The sequence below is a fragment of the Neolamprologus multifasciatus genome, chromosome 5 (genome assembly GCF_963576455.1).
Source record: "Neolamprologus multifasciatus chromosome 5, fNeoMul1.2, whole genome shotgun sequence".
NCBI classification, from domain to species: domain Eukaryota; kingdom Metazoa; phylum Chordata; class Actinopteri; order Cichliformes; family Cichlidae; genus Neolamprologus; species Neolamprologus multifasciatus.
The window spans coordinates 4,332,737-4,356,993 of NC_140443.1; the positions used below are offsets into that span (position 1 = coordinate 4,332,737).

General features: G+C 42.7%; 1 protein-coding gene across 4 annotated transcripts in view; it reads left to right on the forward strand.

Moving 5' to 3' along the window:
• The window catches only part of LOC146517861 (mitogen-activated protein kinase kinase kinase 12-like), a 35,609-nt gene extending 11,352 nt beyond the window's left edge, over positions 1-24,257 (forward strand). Inside the window, exons 1-14 of one of the 4 annotated variants that reach the window (XM_085161129.1) lie at positions 2,378-3,056; positions 4,868-5,394; positions 8,495-8,678; positions 8,866-9,057; positions 10,143-10,301; positions 12,009-12,167; positions 12,312-12,420; positions 15,109-15,218; positions 16,517-16,633; positions 16,986-17,123; positions 17,209-17,917; positions 20,988-21,055; positions 21,157-21,457; positions 21,556-24,257. In XM_085161129.1, the coding sequence (XP_085017255.1) occupies positions 4,902-5,394; positions 8,495-8,678; positions 8,866-9,057; positions 10,143-10,301; positions 12,009-12,167; positions 12,312-12,420; positions 15,109-15,218; positions 16,517-16,633; positions 16,986-17,123; positions 17,209-17,917; positions 20,988-21,055; positions 21,157-21,457; positions 21,556-21,642 (2,826 nt within the window). In that variant the 5' untranslated portion in view covers positions 2,378-3,056; positions 4,868-4,901 and the 3' untranslated portion in view covers positions 21,643-24,257. The other 3 variants (XM_085161132.1, XM_085161133.1, XM_085161130.1) reach the window with 3 other exon arrangements.

Below are 24,257 nucleotides of genomic sequence, written 5' to 3' on the forward strand. Positions count from 1 at the left end.
TAAAAGCTGTCGCTGTGCAGGCTGACGGCTTGTATCTAAAATACGCGATACCCTTCAGCGTTACTTCTGTTCTCGTTTCTGGTGGAGTTACCACAACAGGAGCTGAAGCTGCGTTGGCGGACATCAGAGGCAGCAGCGTTAATCCTTAGAGGCCTGAACATCACTGACGAGGGGCCTTCCTGCAACTACAAGCTCCACTGAATAAATCATGAAGAAAGTTTTAAGGAAAAAGATTGAAATAGAGGAAAAAAACAGAGTGTGCTTCTCTATTCAGACCGCCTTAGTGAGAAGAGGGAAGAAGTGAGAAGAGGTGAGAAGTGAGTGAGAAGAGGATTGTAGATGGGGATGGCATAAAATAGCAAGACTGATTAAAACTACTGGGTTTTCCTTGCAAAGCCCAGTTTCTTCTTCATGTGATATTAAAACCCAAATGAAACATTCATAAACTGCTTTTTGGCAAGGGTGTTTTCAATGTTCATTTGGGAGAGTAAGCTATGAGATAATGCTCCTTCACATTTTAAAATGAAAATGATAAGCATTAAAAATTACTATCAAAATAAAGTAATTAAATATTTAGAAGTACTGAAAAGGATAATTTAGTCTCTCACGGAGTCTGACTGTGTTCTTTATTAAATTGTTAATAGGCCCAGTATTAGTTTGCTATTGCTCTCGGTCCCCTTTGATGGACAGAATTATAAAAGAACTCTTGTTTTCAGTCTACTTCTTTATTACAAATCTTATTTCAAGCTTTAAAAAAAAAGAAAATATGTCTTATTTTCACTTGGCGAGGATTCGGGTAGACACAGAATGACTCAAAGATGAATAAATGAAAACAGAAGCAATCAGTTTCTCCTTGCTCAGATTTCATGAGGGGCATCAAACTGAGCCGGCACAGTGATCTTTTTTCATCGTGACTTCATACAGCATTCATTAGTAGGAGGAGAGAGTGGAGAATACTCGTGTTTGTGAGTGGTTTTCAGGTCTGGATTGTCTATGCGCTAGCTAGGATTTCCCTACTGTGTACAAGCGGCACAATGAGGTCATCGTTATGGATTTAAGCCCAGCACGGGCTTAATCTGGGAGATAAGGGCTGGATTTGGATTTACCACTCAAAGGGGTCATGTAGCTACAACCATTTACACTCTCAGTAAAGACAAAGCTCAGCCACAGCATCCTCAGCTGTTTCACAGCCCTTTATGCTTTTTAGCTGGAGGTTCTCCACTGTTTACACTCATTTCTTAGCCTCTCAGTTAACGTGATCCTGTTCATCTTGCAGCATTTCTCTAAAGTTGTAATGTTGTTGTTCAGTGTCAATATTCCCATGAAATGGCTTGACAAACTCCTGAAACATCCTGGAAAAAAATGGATTGAATATGGTTAAAATGTTGCAAGTGTTACTTCTTTATTTTTGTTACTGTTAAAAACAAAAAGTCTGAAAATCCGATCTGATTGCAAGTTTAAAGGAGACTTTTTTTGTGAAATAATATAAAAAGTTTGTCCTCATCAGAGTTTCTCCTTTCTGTACTTTTAATAGTCTAGTTTTGTTTAAAATGTATTTGCATTTGTTGCATCCTGGATCTTGTTTGTATGATATTTGGGGTGTTGGAGAACCATGTGTGCCCTGTACGCTGCAAGGCAAGGCAAGGCAAGTTTATTTGTATAGCACAATTCAACAACAAGGTGATTCAAAGTGCTTTACACAGACATTAGAAACAAAAACAAATAAAAAGCATGATTTAAAATTGATTAAAACAAGCGAACAAACAAACAAACAAACAAAACAGTATATAAAATCAAAACAGATAAAATCAGTAGTTAAATGTAAGTTTTGAAATTTAAGCTTAAAAGTGTGGATTTGGTGCTTTATTCAAATGCAGCTGAGAATAAGTGAGTCTTCAAGCTGGATTTAAATAAACTGAGTGTTTCAGCTGATCTGAGGCTTTCTGGGAGTTTGTTCCAGATATAAGGAGCATAAAAGCTGAATGCAGCTTCTCCGTGTCTGGTTCTGACTCTGGGAACTGATAAAAGACCGGATCCAGATGACCTGAGGGATCTGGAAGGTTCATTTTCATTTCAGGTTCATTTTCAAGGCCTTGAAAATACCTTGAATAATAACTTTATTTAAGGTGAAGGCAGTTATCTGCTGGTGGCGTGGTTCCTCAAACAGAGCTGAGCTTTGTGTTAGAAAAAATGACAGTTGTTTAAATTAGTTTGATATTTTATTTCATTCAGGTTAATTATGGTCGCTTAGGGAAACAAATGACGCTGGGGGACAGTCCCATTTAGGTTCTGCATGTGCGGTCCTGTCTCACAGAAATGGGTCAGGAGAGATTGGAGATGATGATGATAATAATATATTTTTTAAAAACAAAAAAAAAAGCGTCTTTCCTTCGTGTCCCTTTTGTGGCAGACGGAGTCTGCAGATTATCCATCAATTACTCTGCGCTCTGTTCAGAGGGCGTTAATAGGTTTTGAGGGGATTTAAATGTTGTCCAGTCAAATGCTGCATGCTTTGAGAATGACATCATTTTGGTCACCTCACACACCGGCTGACCCTCCTCCCTGCTCTAAGAGTAGCCTCACTCGAGCCCGTGTACCTGCGGTTGTCCCGTGTCTCACCGGACTGCACTCGTCACTCCAGATTTCTCCTCTGATAGGAGGGCATCAGCGCTCCCTCCCTCCCACACAGCCTCGCTTCGCTCTCTCCATCGCTCGTGTTTACTACAGCCTGGGAGAGATGGTCGTATAAATTGCCTGGGAGTGCGCATATCGCAGCATCCTCAGAGGGGAATTGAAAAGGGGGAGGAGGTGTAGGATTAAGAAAACAACCCAAACAAGGAAAAATATCTGCGTTTTGTAGCGTTTCAAATTAACGCAGGAGAAAAACAGACCTGAACAGAGAGCTGCGATTGGAAACCCGCACTGGATGTAGAGGAGAGAAGGCTGAGCGCGGATGTTCAGTACACGGACAGAGAAAATCAGAAAGGACCAATAAATCCTAGAGAGGAATAATATTTTGCAGTCATCAGCGATGGACTCCAGTTATCGGCATTGAGGTAGGAATCGTCAAATTAGCTTCTTCCAGGCGAAGTGTTAGGCAGGTAGGCATGAGGAGAAGCGGGTGGTCTTTGCATAAAATAACACGTTACTTCTTTTTATTTTCTCCAATTTAAAGTGCCATCGTGCGTTTGAGTGTAACTTCAGCGCTGTCAGTGATGCTCCACTGGCGCACCGGGTCGTAACCGCAGGAGGTGCCAGGAGAGGCAATGATGCGCCTCCGATACATCCACAATGCGCTGGCCTGTAACAGACCGTAGCTGCTCCTGCGGCTCCCGCAGCTGACACCTCGAAATAAAGAAAGTGAGAAACGGAGCAGGACTATTAGGAGGCAGGATCAGTCGGATGTGACTGATGTGTACACCAGATGTGTCTTAATGCTTGGGTTTCTCTTAGCGCATAACATAATAATGAGGGTGGTTGTTCCAGACTTGGGGGTTTGTTGTTAGTTTCTTGGATAGTGAAATCTCCAGGCTGACTCTGCCTTGTTTCAGAGTCTCTGATTAATCTGAGGACAGGGAATTATGGATGTTTATATGCATCTTGGGTAAGTCGGCTAATAGCTCATTCATCAGACATCAGCACTTTACTTCTAGTGGGAGTGTCACAGTGGGATGGTTGATGTAGCCTAATGGTAATTCACTCAATTTCCCTCAAATTGACCTCCAAGTTGACTGATGTAGAAATGCATGAAGTGCATCTCATAATGACTGAAATGGAAATTGATGAGCTCCAAGTTTGGGATTTTAACAAAAGTACCCTGTTTTCTTATTGTCCCATCTACTCCAAAACTGTGCTCTGTTTTGCTGTGACTGTTCCTCATATTCTGCTGGTTCTTTATCAAGAACTTGAACTTGAACATGATGATGATAGTACCGCGAACATTTTGACTTGTGTTCTTGTTTTACCGAGCATTTAAATCATTTTGTTGCTTGTCCATCATAGGAGTGGCTCACTTTAAGAGGCTCTTGTGAGAAATAATGCATTTTCTTCTTCCATTGAGTGTGCAGATGCTGCTGCCCTGCAGAACCCTGCAGAATTTGCTCATTATTTTGTAATCTTATCCATTTTAATGTCACTCGAGTAAGATGTGAATAAACAGCTGTCTCACCATTAGGACTACAGAGCAGCAGTGAGTTAATCCTGCCAAACTAAAAGCAATGCAACGCTAAGCATGTAATATTCTGTAACAGTGTCAGTTTATTCTAAGAACGGGGGGTTGGTCTCTTTATTTTCTGTGCCCTCCACTGAAGGCTTAGCTATTATGCTGCAGACAGGAAGTTCTTTTATCTCATAACCATTTTTCACATTTTAGTGTTTTATATCTACCGACTGGCATCTACCCAGTCGATGTCAGTCTCCCGACTACAGGGTACATGTGGACTGACACCTGTCACCTTCACTTGTTCTAGCCAAGTTATGAGAGAGCTTGTTTTCTGTGTTTGTAAGAAATGCAGAAAACGATTATTGTCTGTGGATTTTTGTATCTATATGTTTATCTTTTATTCTGATCTTGAACTCCATCTTTTCCTTTGGTCTGTTGTATCTGTGGAGGAAGTCAAAACCTTTAAAATGCAGTTTGGTGATATTGATGAGAGGCTCCGGAAGATGTGCTTTGTCTGCCTATCAGACTACAGACTTGCACATATGACGTCATAATAGCCAAAGCTTCTTCTTTTTTCTTTTACTTAAAGATGACTACGCTCTCCTGCAAAATCAGCCACTACTGACAACTTTCAGAAAGAGTTCATTTAATCTTGATTTCACTCATATTATTTAATTTAAATTCCCTTCTTTCCCTCTTTTCCAGTTTTCTTCAGTCCTTCTGATGACCACAGTCACTCATGGCCCTCATGCATGAACCTCGCGCCCCATCGCCCTCTCTTTCCGGCTTCAACACACCCCTCTCCGATCCTCCGTCTTTTCGCCGCCTCGATGCCGAAACACCCTGCACGCCAGAAATGGACTTGACCCCAACCCAGTGCGTTCTTCGCAACGTCCTCTCCATAGACACCGGAGGCGCCGTGGAACCCGGGGGTGGAGGGAGAGAGGGGCACACCACCGGACACAACCAGACACCCTGCGAGGAACAACAGGAGCACTTTGCCAACAGTGTCCTGAAACTCCATGAACACGATGGCGGCCCTGGAAGGACGGAGGGAGAGGGACAGGATATGGACAGCAGTGCGGTCAGGAGCCAGGCGAATGACGCCAGGTTACAGTGCCAGTCTACAGGAGGGGGAGGAGGGTTTTTGGAGGGGTTGTTTGGGTGTCTGCGGCCTGTCTGGACAATGATCGGCAAAGCCTACTCCACGGAGCACAAGCATGACCTGGACGGTGAGTCGAACCATCACATTTATTTCAGTGGAAATGAGTGAACACACTTTTGCTTTTGCAATAAAAAAAAACCAACCCCTAGCTCTCAATTAAATTTAATGATAAGCTTTGATATGCTAATTAAATGATCTTATCCCCCAGTTTAATTACATTAAACAGACAGTAGGTAAATGACTCCCGCAAAGGCCACGTTGTAAACAAACCCCTTCCTGACACGAACGAGCTGCAGCCAGCGCGAGAGACTCTATCAGAGCTGTAAAGGGCTTATTTTCCCCTGATATTTCCCCCCCATCCTTTTTCCTGCTCGTGCCCACCACCCACTACCACCCCCACGGTGAAACTAGCTCCCTGTGACGCTGTGTTGTTTATGTGTGCAGCCACTACAATAGCGCAGGGCTCCCCTGAGACCCCTCTGCCAAATCTGCCTCATGAATTATGCATGGCCATGCTCTGACCCGGCGCCTCTCATCTCTATTAACACGAACCTGACACACGCATGAGGATGAACGCGTGCGCACATAAACACGTCCACAAATAGAAACATTTCATTTCAAACACATAAAGTCGTATAAGGTGCCGAAAACAAAAGTTGATGAAATAAATAGAGCATCAGACATCAGGCGCCAAGGTGGCAGCTTTACACTTCTCCTCATCTTTATTGCCTTCTGATGTTTTATCATCCATTTGACTTCCACGTATCCCCTCTCCTCCCCTCCTTTCTCCATCCCTCATTGTCTCCCTTCCTCTCCTTTTCATCCTGTGCTGTTATCACTCCCAGCCCATCTGCACCTCGCTGCTCCCCTCCTCTCTGCGCCATCACAGGGAGTCTCACACACACCAATAAGAGCAAAACGGATATTATAAAAGTGAAATAAATGGGCCTTTTGTAACCAAAACCCCGGCCACTATATAACAACACCGACTCTTTTTTCAGTATTGACTGGACCTAACAATATATATCTGTAAAAAGCTGCTCCTCTATTGATTCTGAAGGACTGAAGGTATCTGGTAATGTGATAAATTGTCCCTCTTTTTTTGTTTTAAATGAAACAAAGACACACGGAGATTCTGGTTTATCAGATGTGGCTTCATGTCTTTATTGAGGAAAATTTGAGGGGCTCATTAGAGACTGAGCCCACAATCAATCACCGGCATTAATCATTCATTTCATCCTTATTAATATGATAAATGTGTCTGGAGCTTCTTTCCCCGGGTTAAAAACAGCAGCAGGGTAGGCTGTCTATCTTCTCTCTATTAACAGTCTGTCTTCAGCCACATGGACCCCTGCTGACCGGTGGGGAATCCCCCTCCCATCTTTTCTCTTTGCACACACACACACACACGAGTGCTATCCAACCACCTCCCACCATGCATCCACATTAAGACTCTGAAATTCCCTCCCTCTTCCAGCCCCCTCCCGAGCGCTGGACCCCTGTTTTGCGTCAGCCCCACAATGGCACTAAGGAGGATTTAAGAGGCTGAGGGAGAATTAACCGCAGGAGATTAGAGCTTTATGTCTGTCTGCCTGCTCACCCCAGTCTTAGGTTAAGGTGAGGTTCAACAGCAGAACAAGATATCAACTGGGGAATCCGTTTTGAGGTTTTACTCTAACGGGTTTAGCCTTTCGTTGCAGCATGCCAGCGACTGTAATGATGCTGGATGTTTCAGGTGTTAGCAGGTTTGGGTTTATACTCAATCTTTTTGGTGTTTTATGTTCAGTGTTGGGAAGGTTACTTTTAAAATGTATTCCATTACAGAATACAGAATACATGCCCCAAAATGTATTCTGTAACATATTCTGAATACTTTGGATTACTTAATATATTATCATGCTGTTTACAACTACATGAATGTACTATTGCTGTGATTTATTACTGTTACTGAAGGTCCGCGGCTCCGAACCGTAGTAAAGGGACCTCTGGCTAATACGGTGGGTTCTGTGTCGGCTCGTAGCCAAAAAATAACTTTACTTTGTTGTCTGGGTCACTTTGCTAGCGAGAGACAGAGAGAGGCGTTGAAAGGCTGCTCCAACGGAACTTATTGTTTTTGGAGGAAAACACGAACACGGTGTACAGTCGAGTCTTAATAGCTTACTTACAACTGGGCTCGTCAGGCTCTCTTCTTGGCTGCAGTGGTTATTATTATATTTACATGCTTCCAGCTCCCGTTTTTGCTCGATGACAGCTCGTACTTTTCCTTTTTCTCCCTCCCTCGCTCACAGACACATAACGTGTATGGCAGTCCATTCTCCCTGCAGCACGGACTACACTGCCCATGATGCTACATTCTTTAGAGCTATACCTGTAGCATTCTGCCTATTAGCTTAGCACAACAACAACAACAGGCGCTCTCTCACCCAGGAAACACGCAGAGAGAGAGCGTCACCCTGTAACCATGGCAACCGTAACGCTGCTGCCTGGAACAACAGAATGTAGCTGTCAAACAAAACCCAAACAGTCCTGACCCGCCACAATATGAAACAGGGAAGTACCGCCATGTAATCCATTTATTTCAACAAAGTAACTGTATTCTAAATACCACCTTTTTAAACGGTAACTGTAACGGAATACAGTTACTCATATTTTGTATTTTAAATACGTAACGGCGGTACATGTATTCCGTTACTACTGTACTTACACACAGCAGTGTACACACCGATGTTTAGCAAATGTCATGTTTACCACATATAATCGCTTAGTATGGATGCTAAAAACACACAAACCAGACAAAAAGTGGGGGGATCCCCAGAGTTATGAGGATGTGTCACCTTGAAAACTTGTAGCAATGTCTCAGCGACCCACTTTGAACCACAAAGAGAAGTTGTCAGGGAATCATTAAGGTCCCTATTACTCGTTCATTAGAGAGAATACATATCAGTTTAAAAGCTGCTGAGATTTTAAAGTATATCAGACAAACGACACAAGGGGCCTAATCTGTGTCACATCAAATGTCTTTTCAACATCACCAAACAAAGACCTGCAGCTACTTTCAAGCATCATTTTGCAGCAGAGTTTCATCATTCAGCATGACAAAACATGTCAGTAGACATTAGTGAAACCATTCCTTTCTTCTATATGCGCTTTGTTTTTTCTGGCTTCAGAGGAGTGGGAAGTCCCATTCGAGGAGATATCGGACCTGCAGTGGGTGGGCAGCGGAGCCCAGGGCGCCGTCTTCCTCGGTAGATTGCACGGGCAGGAAGTGGCTGTGAAGAAAGTGCGGAACATCAAAGAGACGGACATCAAGCACCTGCGGAAGCTCAAACATCCCAACATCATCACCTTCAGGTAAGCAGATGTGATCACTTGGCTTAGGTGGAAATAGAGGCTATCAATAATGGTTTCAGTCATTTTGAATAGGAAGGATGTTCTTTGATGGAATAAGATGAACATTTGGGCACTTAAGCTTTCATTTGTGTACATTTTTAAAGGCAAACATTGCAAATTCATACATAACCTTTCTTTACTCTGTCAGAGGTATCTGTACCCAGGCTCCTTGTTATTGTATCATCATGGAGTACTGCGCCCAGGGACAGCTGTACGAGGTGCTGAGAGCAGGGAGGAAGATCACGCCATCCCTGCTCATGGACTGGGCCATGGGCATCGCTGGAGGCATGAACTATCTTCACCTCCACAAAATCATCCACAGAGACCTCAAATCACCCAAGTGAGCTTTTTCTTTGTTTTTTAATATACATCTAAGTTTAATTTTTTTTTGTTTGTCTATAGTTTTGTGATTCGAATTTAAGGAACAGATGCCAAGAAAACAGGTCACAGAAGAGTTGTATTTAAAGTTAGATCCAGTGTAAGTAATTCATAGCCAGGAATTGATTCGGCTGGCAGATGAGATGCAAGCATGACGTCGTTTAATATTTTAATTTCCGTTTTAGTGCATTATAGAAACAGTGGAAGGGTGAAGAAGCAATGAAAGAGATGCAGTGGCTTCTAGATTAAAATAAAAATAACAGAAGTGGGTCTTTCTCCATTCTGTTTGTTTTAAATAACCCACAAATGTTAACGCTTTACCCTTTGAAAACCTACTGGGAGAGGTTTTTGTCATATTTCAGACTTCTTATAAATCAAAATACTGGGTTTGCATCAAAATGGTAAATGGCCTGTATTTATATAGCGCTTTACACGTCCAGTCATCCACACATTCACACACTGGTGATGGCAGCTACATTGTAACCACAGCCACCCTGGGGCGCACTGACAGAGGCGAGGCTGCCAGACACTGGCACCACCGGGCCCTCTGACCAACACCAGTAGGCAACAGGTGAAGTGTCTTGCCCAAGGACACAAGGACCGAGACTGTCCAAGCCGGGGCTCAAACCGGCAACCTTCCGATTGCAAGGCGAACTCCCAACTCTTGAGCCACGATCGCCCCAAATTTGGGTTTGCATCAAAAGTTAGTGAGGCTGGTCTCTGCCTTGCAGCTACCCTTGGAAAAGCCCGGAAACTATTCTAATGGTTGTTAAACCGCGTATTTATTGCTGTATAAGAGTACAAGGAGCTGGTCACATGTTGTCTTTGTGGGGGAAAAAGTTCAGATTTGTGACGCTTACTTCCAAAACCACGGTTTCAGAACCACTGCTTTAGTTAACTGCAATTAACAGTATGATTTGTGAGGAAATTAATTAATGTGAAAGTCCCCAAATGCCTCACCACTGATCAGGGTTTGACAAACCATGAAGTGCTAATGTGTTTTATTACTGACTGTTTAAACCTGATGGATGGGATGTTTCATTCCAGCATACTGATCACCTATGACGACGCAGTGAAGATCTCTGACTTTGGCACGTCTAAGGAGCTCAATGACAAGAGCACTAAGATGTCCTTTGCTGGCACTGTAGCCTGGATGGCCCCCGAGGTCATACGTAATGAACCGGTCTCGGAGAAGGTGGATATTTGGTGAGTGTCATAACTTGAAATATTACCATAAGAGTTTTCTTATCTGTCACCAAATCAACACAGAATCTCATTAGTTGCCGTCTACTACGGTGCAGAGTGAAGGATCCTGTTCCCAGCCAATCTATTCAGCATTACAATATCTCATTACATGAAATTCTATAGGGTCTCTGCTATTTCTGATGGGTTGCCCTCTTATAAGCACTCAATTTTTTCCCCCCTCCACATTCTCTGCCTCTCTTTTTCTCCGATACTGTATTCCTCCATCAGTCTTCCTCTGTGTCCTGAAAGAAACGCCAGCTAATTTAATAATTGATTTGCCAGATGCTGCAGTGCTCAGGAGAGGCTGGAATAACCTTCCGAGCCTATGGATGCTTTGGCCCAGAGCCAGCAGTGCATTAGCAGAGAAGTGAAAATAGGATTAAAAAGCTTTTGATGTAGAAGCAAAGCAAAACACGGGTGTGTACTGCACAGTTTTGTTTAAATATATGTAAATCGCTTAGCAGCACTGTTTCTGACAGAAAGAGTGCCGGAGGAGGAGATGCTGTTGTTAAGTATTTACATGTGTTGTACATATTTGATTTAGTTATGACATACATTTCCTGAATGTTTCTAACGTTGTTCACAAGTCGAGAGAAAATTTTATTTAATTTCTAAGCCAAGGGGAAAATAAATGCAGTGCCTTGGGATCATCAGTACATATTCTCCTTTAATATAAAAAATTGTGAACATGGAGATGGAAGGACTCATTTTGAAACGCAGCATCATAAACCAACCTAACCTTATGTTAAGGTGCTGTTGGCACCTTGGATATTGTACACGGTCTCCATCGCAACCCAGAGAATCACCAGCAACAGACGTTCCTTAGTTACCGTCCCCACGGGTGCGCTCTCTTCTTCTTCTAATGCTAAACTGAAACAGTGAAGCGTAATGGAATAAGTGTTATTATGGCTCTTATCGGCTGTATGTCTTGAATCAAAATGATTAGCGAACAGTGTTTCTTCCAGAAATAATTAAAATATCCCATAAAACATTAGAAAAATTAGAGCTGGTTCACATGATCCACAACTTACTACATAATCCTTATTTATAAGCCAGAGTTGAAATGATAATGTTGAGGACTGCCACTTTTAATGACATCATAGATGACATAGGAGCAGAAAAAAAATCAATACTCTTTGTCATTTCATCAGAAACGTTTCTCCAGATGTCTTGAATGTCATTCAAAGCTCTTCTTTCTGCCTTTTTCTGCCTTTCTATGCTGTATTTTTTATTTATGACAGAATCTTTCAATAAATCTCTTTCAATAAATTCCCATTTCCTTCCTCCTGCTGCTTGCTAGATATTTTATCTTTCATGGCCAGTTCTTTTCAAACCTTAGAGACGATCGTGTTAGAAAATCCAGTCGATCTGCAGCTTCTGAAATCTATGAGTACTTCCCTAAATGCACCGAGTTTCTTCCATGTGATTGGCTGGTTAGATATTCAGTATATAAGGGGAAGTTTAAGTCATCAAAGACTCCCTATAAGGCACTGGAGCTTTTGCATGTGGTATCCATCAGAAACAGCTGCTGGAATATCTCAGAAAGCAAGATTTCCTTCTCACAGGAAGTTAAAAGTGTGACATTTCTGTGAGGCTGCCTTTTATCTGCCAACTTCACATCTTTATCCAAATGTCTGGAGGAAAAAAACATGGCTCGTATCTCTGCAGGTCATTCGGTGTTGTGCTGTGGGAGATGTTGACAGGAGAGGTGCCGTACAAGGATGTGGACTCCTCCGCTATCATCTGGGGAGTGGGCAACAACAGTCTGCAGCTGCCCGTGCCCGACAGCTGTCCAGAGAGCTTCAAACTGCTGCTGAGGCAATGCTGGTGAGCAGACGTGAAGGGAGACGAAATTGGAGGGAAGAAAAAAGATAAAATAGTTGAGAGGAAAGATGCTTTAAGAAGGTGGAAAGAATAAATGTCACACACAGAGGGGGACGCTAATAAAGTCATGATTTAAACTGTTCACAGGAACTGCAAGCCCAGAAATAGACCTTCGTTTCGACAGATTCTCCTGCATCTGGACATTGCCTCAGCGGATATATTATCAACCCCACAAGAAACTTACTTTAAGTCTCAGGTAAGCTTCTGTATCTACTCTGGTCGAAAGAGGTCGAGACCTCCCGTTAGCTTCGAGCTAATGGGAGGTCTCGACCTACTACAGCCGGGAGGAACACCGCTTTCCCGGCACATCGTGCCTCGACCGCCCGGTCGGCTTCGAGCCAGTGTTGCCAACTCCTCAGTAAGGAAAATCGCTATTGGTTGTCCTAAAAGTCGCTAGAAGTCGCTAAATGACGTCATCACCTAATTTGCATAATTGGTCATGCTAATGTAATTGTAACCTACGCTGCTGGAGAGAGAAATAACATCGTGGACGAGACATAAAGTGAGCAAAAAACGTCCTAAATGCAGTTAGAATTTATTTAGAACTACAAATTAAATTTCTTTTAGCAATTATTGTTTTTTGTAATGTCTTTCACGTCTTTTTTTAGCGACTTTTTATAGAAAAAAAGTCGCTAGGGGGTATGAAAACTCGCTAAATATAACGACAAAGTCGCTAAGTTGGCAACACTGCTTCGAGCCAGCGTCCGAAGAATGCGGCTAAAACGTTTGCGAGATCTCGCAAAACTTAATTTTTTTTTCTCCCATGTCCCCTGCGGGGCTCCGTAAGTATTAAACAAATAACAGCATAATGATTTTTTACCGTGTACGTACGCCTTGTAAAACCAGCAGTAGAAAAGTTGTACATTCCGAAAAGTCCGCCGTGTTACCGTTCTGTCTTGTCTCTCCCGCGCACAACTTCCGGTTACCGCGACTCACAGGAAGTGACTATTTCACAATAATATTTTAACAGAAACATTTCTTATAAGAAGGATATATCACTGGATTCATAGATTATCTTTTCCTACAGCAAATGTACACAAGCATGAGTAGAAAATAAAGAAAACAAATAGAAAACAATATAACGATCTCAGACGCGCTTCTGGAGTTGTCATGGCAACCCACACAAACATTTCAGCGTCAGCTACAGCTTCTTTTGCCCTTTTTATAGTTTCATTATTCTCTTCAGACAATCTGACCTGAATGGAAGATGCTCACATGCTTTCTTAAGTTTCTTTTTAGCTTCTCTCTCAATGCACTCACAGGTGTATTGTTATAAGATTGACCCAAGGAAATATGAACCAGACCACAGAGACGGGCCTTTTTGTTAAGCATTATTTTTCAGAGCCAGTTTACACAACGTTGGGGTCACCCAGTAAAATTCAGACCTTGTAGCTTATTTTTAAAACCAATAAATATTGGGAATATGAGCTCTGTATGTCTGTTTGAACATTAGCCAGCATCGCTAACAGTCATTTGTGCCATTTGTTCCCATTGTGCTGCGTAACTACAGCCAGAGCAGGCAGCTGCACACATGGGAGCACTAATAATACCTGTCCTCTCATTCACAACATATTATTGTGAGTTCCTCAGTCTCTGACCGTAAATCAGGACTCGCATGTAACAGGGAATAAAGAAAACATTTTACTGTCTTCGTTTTATCACAGTGTAATTCAGTAGCACCGGGTGTCTGCCTCTGAGTGCGTGTGGAGACGCAAGCATATGACAAACATATTGGAAACTGGATGAAGGAGAATCACAGATGTATAATTGTGTGGAAGATGTGTTGTTGCTCAGCCATGCGGATCCATTTATAACTCAAGCATGTATAATTATGAGGCACGCTTGTGCACACAGACTCACAAAATAAATAAGATTTTCTGTCCCTATTTAGAGTAATCCACTGCTTCTCCCTCTGGTTATATCTCATGGTGCAAAACATAAACCTCTTTCATTTTCTCCACTTATCCTTGATCCTTTATTTCTCCCCCCCCTCCCCCCCCCCTGCAGCCCTCTGCAGTTTCTCCCCTCTCTGCCCCATAATGGATTTTTCTTGTGACGTTAGAAAGAAGTATTTGCTGCTGGAGTGTATTGATTGGTTTAATGGTAGGGAGCTGAGAGCAAAGAGAGAGGAGAAAGAAGGGGACTGGAGACAGGAGACTGCAGAGAGTCCATTAGCTTAATAAGAAGAGCATCCTTTATGCACAGATATACACACACATGCACGTGCATGTACACACACACATAAATCCGACTTCCCTTGTCCCTTGATATGACAGGTATCAGATAACAGCTGTCATGCTGCACTGTGTACAAAAAAAGTGTGTACTGCATTTTTTGTGGGGGGTTTTTGCCTTTCATGTCAATTCTTGTTCAGTTTCGCTCCATGAGTGCTGATTATCATCTGACAGCCTAATGGATTTTGTCTCAGTATATACACGAGTCGCTATGCAAATTATGAGTGTTTTTTGTAGAAGATCAAGGTTGGGTTTACTCATAGCATTGAAATCATTAAGTTCATTTTCATGACTCATAAACTTGAGTCATATAAATTCTCTCCGTGGCAAACAGGAACGGTTTCATCTTCCAAGTGTGCGAATCGAATAAATGCAAGAGTTGAAAAAAACCCAGAAAGAAAGAAATGTGAACGTGCAATGAAGCATGTTTGATCACCCCACTGTTCTACTACAGGCTACTGACCTCTGATCTACACTGGTGACTTTATTAATAAAGGTGGCTCTGGGTTTTTGAATGTCTGTACATGCATGTATATTTTAAATTTAATAGCAAGTGCAACATTTTATCGGGTTGACAAGGACGTTATAAACTGTTCACTTGCACTTGTACTCGTTCTGATGGATCTGTGGCGTTTTGTGTGTTCTGCCAGGCGGAGTGGAGAGATGAGGTGAGACATCATTTTGAGAAGATTAAGTCAGAGGGCACGTGTCTTCACCGGCTGGACGAGGAGCTGATAAAACGGCGCAGGGAAGAACTGAGGTAAGATATACCTCAGTAAGATTGATATTATCGTCTGTATTAGTTTAGATTTGGCAGTGTAGCTCTGGGCTTCAACTTCACCGTTTTGCGTGTAAACACATGGAAAGCTGGAGACAGACAGAGCAGTAGAAACTGAACAGAGTGAACTTTACTGACTGCAGATATGCCTTTAATTCAGAAACAACAAGAAAAGCAAGAGCTGGGGTGTTGCGACTTTCATCCGTAAATAAAGCCGCGGCCGGCTGAGTTGGTTGCGTCCCTGTGACGCGCCTCCAATAATCCATAATGAGTCGTACTTGTACTTTGCGCATTTATTTTAAGAACAAAACAAAAACAAACGTTTGCGCTTTCAATCAATTTACAAATAGCGCACGGATTAACTGGTGTGCCAAAAAATGACGGTCAACAGAAAGGTTTGCCCACAAACCACTCACCCAACAACACCTGCTGCGAACACCGAGATCAGGTAAATAGACTGTGACCACACCCACATGCCATCACCTGACACGCAGGTAAAGCTATACACCTGTGCCACCATAACAAAAAGGCAAAACATAAACATTGACTTTGGCTCTTACATGGGGTAGAGGTGGGTTGTAAAGTGGCTTGCAGAGGCTTAACAAGTGAGAATACACCCTCTATGATATTTGCCAATTGAATGTGGAGACGGGTATTAGCTGATTTCAGTGGCTGAACTAATGCTAGAGTGGATTCGTGTGAACATCACAGTCTGTATTAAAGGCAAGTGGAAGTGACATTGAAAGCAGCAAAGGTTGATTAATGGAAAACAGAATGTAAATGCAAAATGTAGAGTGAATAATCAGAGTTTCTATATACTAGGTGTAGTAGGTAAATATCAGTATTGCCTATTTATGCACGATCTGATATCCTCGTGTTGGTGTTGTTCCCAGATCATCATACTAAAGGTTGTTCCAGGATCAACATTGCAAGTGACCAATCAGAATGTTGTGATGTCATACTTTTGCAACTTCGGGAAAAACTGGCGTAAAACAAAAAACTGTACTTAAGCTGCGAGAAACCGCCTTTGTCCGCCGATCAACGGACCCTAACCCTTTAATAAACGCTAAGCAGAATTGATATTGTCCTTGTAACATTGGAATTTCATAAATGCACGAATGGGTTGGTGCGCAAAAGAATAACGTCACAATAATGTGATTGGTCACTTGCAATGTTGAACCTGGAACAACATTTTCATGATGATCTGGGAACAACACCAACACGACGATATCAGATCATCCGCCTATTTATAGCCTTCCCCTACTTTCTTCCCCTCGCAGACATGCACTGGACATCCGAGAACACTACGAGAGGAAGCTGGAGAGAGCCAATAACCTCTACATGGAACTGAATGCTATCATGCTGCAGCTGGAGATCAAAGAGAAGGAGCTGCTTAAGTATGAAAACAAACTGCATTGTTCTTACATGTTTCTTTTTGCAGACTACAGGGTGTATCAGAAAAAATCTGATACACAAAAGGCCATATTTTTTAAAGTAGAGGGCACAGACTGAATACAAATTAATAATATATAAAGAAATTGATGGCTTCACTTATTAAAATACCCTAAAAGCTTTTTAATACATCAGCATCGGTGAAGTAATGAAATAAAAGACGGAAAAGTGAATCTGAAATGTGACATAAGTGGCCATTACATATATAGTCATACGAGGCTCTTGCATGTCGTAGGCCGCTCTCTTATGCTCGGTGACATCCATTAAACGGGTATTGACTTTGTGTTTAAACATTAGGAGGGAGCAGTCACTGGACAAGAAGTACCCAGGCTGCTTCAAGCACCACAGTACCAGACAGTCAGCCTCCTCCAATTCCATGGAGAAGCTCATGAAGAAACGTAATGTACCTCAGAAACTGCCCTCACACAGCAAGAGGTGAGGCGACAAGGAAGATGTCTTGTCCTGTAGTTTATATTGCAATAATTTGCTAATAACATTCGTCCGTGTTTGTCCTTTCCAGGCCAGACTTACTAAAGTCAGAGGTCATCCTCCCTAAGCTGGACTCGTCCATGACCCAGGTCACAATCCCCAACAAGGGCTCTACCTCCCCCGGCCGCTCACGCCGAGGAAAACCTCGCTACAGAAAGGCTGGAAAAGGCAGCAGTGGCGACCTGGCTCAGCTGAAAGCCACTCTGTCCTCGTCTTTAGCAATGATCAATGCAACCTCGTCTGTTCCCAGCAAGCACCGTCTAGACCCCAGCGCAGCCCTCAGGGGCTTACAGCATGACCTTCTACTCAAAAAGATGTCCTCCTCCAGCCCCGATCTTATTTCTACCACTCTGGAGGTGGAGGGCAGGAGGAAAGGCCAGGTGAGATCAGGGCTGGACAGAGCGGGCAGTCAGAGCGCCTCAGCCGGGCTGGAAGAGAGCAGAAGGACCGATGGGCCAGAGCGGGGCCCTGACGTGGGTGTAGGCGGGGATGACTTGGCAGAAACGCCTCCACGCAGCGATACACCGAGCGAAGATGCGGCATCTATTCCTTTTTCTAGTAGCCCTGACTCCCCTTGTGGCAGAGGAGCAGCGGCGGGCAGGGCGCCCGCACTCGGGAACACTCGTGTCACCCACGAAGGTGAGGAGAAGGAGGAAGGGACGGTGATTACACGCTCGCCCAGAAGTCAACGCCTTACGCCTTCAGCGCTGCTCTACAGGGCAGCAGTCACACGCAGTCAGGTGAGAATTGAATACAGCTTGTATGTCAACATATTTATTTTTTTAAGCTCAGAGCCATAAATCTCAGCCTAAACAGCACAGACGTACACCAGGGCTCTTTAATCTATTCAGAATTATAATTATAGGAGGTCACCTTTCGCAGTCTCGCTGTTTCGCCGATATTTTTTTTTTGTGCAATTTTTCATGCTTTTTTTTTGCATTGTATTCTGCATCCTGATTGGCTGTAGACCACTGTCGATCTCGTGCCATGCCTCCTGTACAGGATGCGTTCAGCTTGTCAAATTTACATAAATCGTCTATTGCTAGCAGTGTGAGTCTGAAGTGCTGCACTGCATGTTTGTAAGCTTTCTTCCCAACGAACACAACAATCTCAACAAAAGTGTTTAAACAAGAGAGAAAAGTGTGAAAATGTTCATGCCTGTCTGAGAAAAGTGTATAAAGTGTGTCGTGAGGGGTTTTACAGCCTTAAAACTAGGGATGGGTACCGGTATCCGGTGCCATGATGGCACCGGTTCTGACATAAACGGTAGTAACCAGACCGAAAAGCAGCGCACATTTCGGTGCTTTATTTCGGTGCTTTTTTTCCTGAGCTGTGATACACTTTCTTCTTCCTTACATTTGTATTGGCGGTTGGCAAACAACTGAAAGGTGCATTACCGCCACCAACTGGTATGGAATGATACACTTTAGATTCTAGCCAATCATTTTACGTTTCCGAGGATAGTAGGCGGGTCCAGGTACGTACGTTCTTTTAGAGCAGAGCTACAGATTAAAAATGACCAAGGCGAAGCGGTCAAAAGTCTGGCTGTACTTCACAGCAAAAGATGCAAACTCAGCAGCTGCAACAAGTGCTTTAAGCTGATACTGTGATACTGTCAAAGGAGGTAACACCTCAAATCTGATGAAACACCTGGCGACGCATAGTGTTTTTTTTTTAAAGCCGAGAAATGCGCCGTATTTGATAGCTTGCTGCGAGACCTCACACCGAGCACATCTACTGCTTGTGGGTTGCCTGTTATCGGACCCGGAATTAGCAACATCCCCCAAAAACCCGAAGAGGAGAGTCCTGGCCCCTAGCCCTGCCAGTGTAGCAGAAATGATGACGGGTGATGATGCAGCAGCAGCCGTTCTTCTCTGCGTGAGTAGCTTAATGTTGTTCGTGTGTAATTTACGTTGAGTAGGCTAACCACGTTATTACATTAATGCATGTAAGGTGAACAGCAAACACCATCATAGCTACATGCAGCTGTCTTCTTGTTTGATGGCAGATACTCCCTTCACCCTGGCCAAAAAGGCTAAAATGACCAAAGAAAAAGTGGAAAACAGTTAAACATGAGAGGTTTTTGGACAAAGTTTGTGTTTTTTTCCATTGTTTAAGCACTGCTTCCAGCCAAGAGTGATACCATATATGCCCCATAGCTGCAGAAAAGGCTAACATTGTTATCTTTTTACAAAAAAACAGCTGAACATGAGAGGTTTTTGGACCACTTTTGTGTTTTCCATTCTTTAAGCACCGGTTTGAGCACCGTTTAAGCACCGGCACCGTTTCAAAAGTACCGGTTTGGCACCGGTATCGGATAAAACCTAAACGATACCCATCCCTACTTAAAACATCTAGAATTGTAAAAATATAAAGTTGGCTACTTCGCGGATTTCACTTATCGCGGATTATTTTGAGAACGTAACTCCCACGATAAACAGGGGACCACTGTTTAGTATTTACTGATTTACTGAGTGATGAAAAGAGATGCGTTTAAATACCGAAAACTTGAATTTATGTACATGAGGAAAAAACTTGAGGTTTCCCATTAATATCTGTTGGTTTAAATTTCTAAATTTTTAAATCTCCCCTTACTTTGCTCAATATACAGTCACCGGACACTTTATTAGGTACATCTTTCTAGTCTTGGATTAGGTTTCTTTGTCTTTTGTAATACATTCAATAATGTGTTATAAACACTGATCGGAGATTTGGTCCATATTGACATGATAGCATCACAATTACTGCAGGTTTATCAGTTGCACATCCCAAATCCCCCCTTTCACCGCCTATTAGATTGAGATCTGGTGACTGTGGAGCCCATTTGAGTACAGTAAAACTCATTGTTATGTCCAAAAAAACCAGTTTGAGATGATTCGAGCTTTGTGACATGGTGCGTGAGCTTGCCATCAGCCATCAGAGGATGTGGTCATGATCAGGAACAATACTTGGGTATGCTGTGGGTTTGAAACGATGTTCAGTTGGTACAAGGGGTCCAATATGTGGCCAGAAAATATCTCCCACCCCATCCTGCTTTTGCTTGATCGGTAAAGATGGGATGAATCCAAGCTTTCATGTTGTTTACACTAAATTCTGACATTATCATCCAAATATTGCAGCAGAAATTGAGGCGTGGGAGCATTTTTGGTGAATGTGTGCAAATTATAGCCTCAGTTTCCTGATCTCAGTGGACAGGAGTTAGCACATGGTGTGGTCTTCTGCTTCCAGGATTGATGTGGTGTGCATTCAGAGATGCTCTTCTGCATGGTTTGGTTGTAACAAGTGGATATTTGAGATACTGTTGCCTTCCTATCAGGTTGAAGCAGACAGATGGTTGTGCAGGAAAATCGCTGTAAATCAGCAGTTTCTGAAATACTTAGATCAGCCCGTGTGGCACCAACAACCGTGTCACTTAAGTCACATGATGCTGTTTGAACTTCGGCAGGTCATCTGGACAGGCCCGAATGCCCTGAGCTGCTGCCATGGGATTGGCTGATTAGATACATTCATTAATGAGCGCAACGTCCTTCTTTCCTTTGGGTGCAACTCATTTAGATAAACACAACTAACACAAAAATCTCAAACCTTAGCAAAAAGTAAAGAATTCAGTGGGATTACGGTCCAATAAATTTGGAGTCAGTTGTTGGTTCTTGTGCACTGACTGCTCACATATCAGTGGTTGCACCTTCAAAAGTCTGTTTTATGTGTTCTAGCCGGATAGCGTGAGCAATTAAAGATTGTTATCTATTCTCAGATCTCAGCTCAAATAAGTCTAATTACAGCACATTGGAAAATGCTTTTTCTCCACAGAGACGTGGACTGTCATCAGAGGAGGAGGAAGGAGAAGTGGACAGTGAAGTGGAGTTGCCGAGGAGACGGTACTTAGTGCATTTTCATACCGCTGCTTGTTGTGTATCAATATCTGTATACTTGCAGATTTTCATTAAAATGCGTATTCTCGTATTGCGTACCCTTCCAGGCGGCCTGTGAGCATCACCAAATGCCAGTCCCTGTCGACCTTTAGCTCAGAGAACCTATCGGTTTCGGACGGTGAGGAGGGCAACACTACTGACCACTCCCACAGCGGTACGCCCGACGTGGTCAGCACCAACACAGACGAGCGACTGGATGACAAGAGCGACGACCTGCTGTCTCAGGGCTCGGAGATTCCCGCTGACCCGTCTGACCCGACTCAGCTGGGCTCCGACGGTCTGTCTGAAAAAGAAGCCATTCTGCAACAAGTCAAGACGCAGCTCGCCTCAAATGACCCCAATTATGAGGTAAGAAAGAGTGAAATGTGGTATAGAGGTGTGATATCTGACATCTTTTCTTTCTATAATCTGTTCATTTTCTGACTCCTGATTTTCCTCCAAACCAGGGCCTGTATGATGACTCCGACTGTGACAGTGCAGAACTGGACCATTCGTGCACTGCAGACCCCAGTCAACCTCCAACCAACTGGTGAAAACCGGACACCTCTAACCCACCGCACCACCTGCAGACCTGGCCTCTCAATACCTCCTTCACTCTTAGAAACTCTGAGTCATTATCAGGGACATCGCAGAGAGGCAGGAAATTGAGCAATGTTCTTAAAAACCACACATCCTGGTTAAGGAAACAAAAAAAAAAAAGGAAAGTCGCATTTTCTTTGGAGATGAATGCAGCACGGCGATGTGAAAGTGAATCGGGGCACTATCCGAGCTGACGGCACCTTTTGTTCTCTGAAATCACATCAAATGACACCTCAGCGACACAAGCTTCGATCAAAGAGGCGACGTCTGCACCGTCTGTTGTCATATTGTTTTCGTGTCGTCAGTCATAATTCACGTCCGTTTTTTATTTTTATCCTAATGAAAATGATCATGAAACTATTTAAATGGATCGCTGGAGACGACCAGTGTCGCTCCTTTTACTTATAATTTATGAAATCTAATTTAAGACTTTTTGTCTTTAAAAAAAAAACCAACGTATGCACTGTTTAATTTATTAGAAAGAAAATGTTTACATCTTTTTGTGTCGTTTACATTATTTATAAATCGTGTCATAGGTTACGTTTCCATTTTCTACTTCTGGTTTTAATATCGGTGTAAATATGGGATGTAAAATGAACAAATTTTTAAAATGTGAGATTGTATAATTTAAGGTGCTGATGTTTCTAATTAGGTGGAACTATTTTATTTGAAGCTCTCGGTAGTAGAAATGTACTGTAGCTGCTGTTCGTGTCCGAGCATCCGAACAGGAAGAGGAGGAACAAACATGTGAACAAGGAAAAGCAATATGTCTGCTCTGGTCTCACAGCCGGGTTCTTTTAGGACAGATGAGCTTTTTTAAAAAAAAAAAACTTATCGCACGTGTTTACTGTATTTAAAAATGCAAGGTCATTTTAAAACATATTCCCCCATTTATAGCGTTGAGAAAAAGCATGCGAGTGAAATAGTAGGGACACCTTACTGAAGTCAAACGCCGTCTCTGTGTCTCGGCTTCAACATGAGAACATCAGAGATTTATACCCTCCAGTGCCGAGTAACTGAAGGCACAAGAAACGCCAATACAGATCCTACAGCCTGGTAATTTTAGACGCCGAAAATCATTTATGCAAAAACCCGTTTGTGTCCAGTAACTGATTCATCTCAACATCATTTATCTCTTTAAATGTGAACATTTTGGACCCAGACGTTGCCATTTTCACGCCTACTTAATTTGGCCTCGCTGGCTGAAAACTTCGCCATCCAACGGTTATTTTTCACTCTTGTAAGGGCTGCGTCATAAACTGTGACACCTAAAACCCTTGTTTGTGTTTGTTCTCCTTGGCAAATGTCCTTAATGTGCGTCTGAATCCGACCGTACAACAGCACATCACGTTACTCCACGAATCCACGACTGATCAGGTCACACTCTATAAGCTAAAACTACAAAAAGGCAGCTTATTTTGTTCATCTTTGAAAAGAAAGAAAGAGACAGGTTATCTTTTGCAGTTTATATTTGTAGAAAGATTTTACAGATTGTGGCCCCCCAAGGTTTGAAGCTAGAAATCCTCCTGCAGGATTAAAATGTTGCCAAAAAGCAAGACTACTGCCCTCTATTGTCCAATCGTGGAGGTACTCATGATGCTCACTGAAAGCAACCCTGTTAAATGTTGGCTTTTTATACTGCATTATCGTAACTATATTTAAAAAAAGAAACAAAATGAAATGCCGTTAAAAATAAATTCAAACTTGTAAACCAAACGTGTGGTTTCACTCTCCTTTCACACGGTGACAAAACTCGCGAGAGGGTTTGTGGTTTAAGCATTTCACATCTTTATTTCTGTATTCTTTTTAAACAACGTGGCACCCAGGTCTACAGTCTCAAAGGAAAAGAAATAAACGTGCACAAAAGTTTTTCCTTTCCTGCAAATAAAAAATAAATTCTTGAGCAGAGCAAAGAGCAGGAAACTAGTGTTAACTCACAACCCTTTCTACTTCCAGAGCATCAGTGATTTCACTTCTTAGCCTCATTACATTTAACAGATCAGTGTCCAGGAGTTCACCCCCCCCCTCCCACCACCCTACTTTGGTAGTTAAGAAAAAAATATTTCCTCCATTTAAAACAAATATTTCAACTTTTAGTATATAATCAGTCTTTACAAAAAAAAAGCGAGGGGAACCCTCTGCTTTCGATCCCTAAAGCCGACCCCAAATCCCCAGAAAACAAAACAAAACCTCCCATCCCAGCAAAATATCAACACATGATCTCAGGACAGGAGCGGGAAGGTTTAGGAATGACATGTAAAGGGATAAACGTGACATGCGTACACACTTTTAAATTATCTGGATAAATTCATCTGAGTGTTAGAACATTTACTAAATAACCAAATATAATTTTGTGACGGTGCGTGTACAGCTACGTGTTCTCGTCGGTGACACAAGTGCAATCCATGTTACAAGCACTTCAATTGAAACGGTGACAAAGGGGGAGGATGCTGTGTATATTTGAAGCAAGTAAGTACAAGTATTAAATGGACAAACTGACAGGTGGATCTCAGAGAGGGGAGGAGAAAAAAAAAAAAAAAGGAGTGGGGCGTATATAAACAGAATAAAA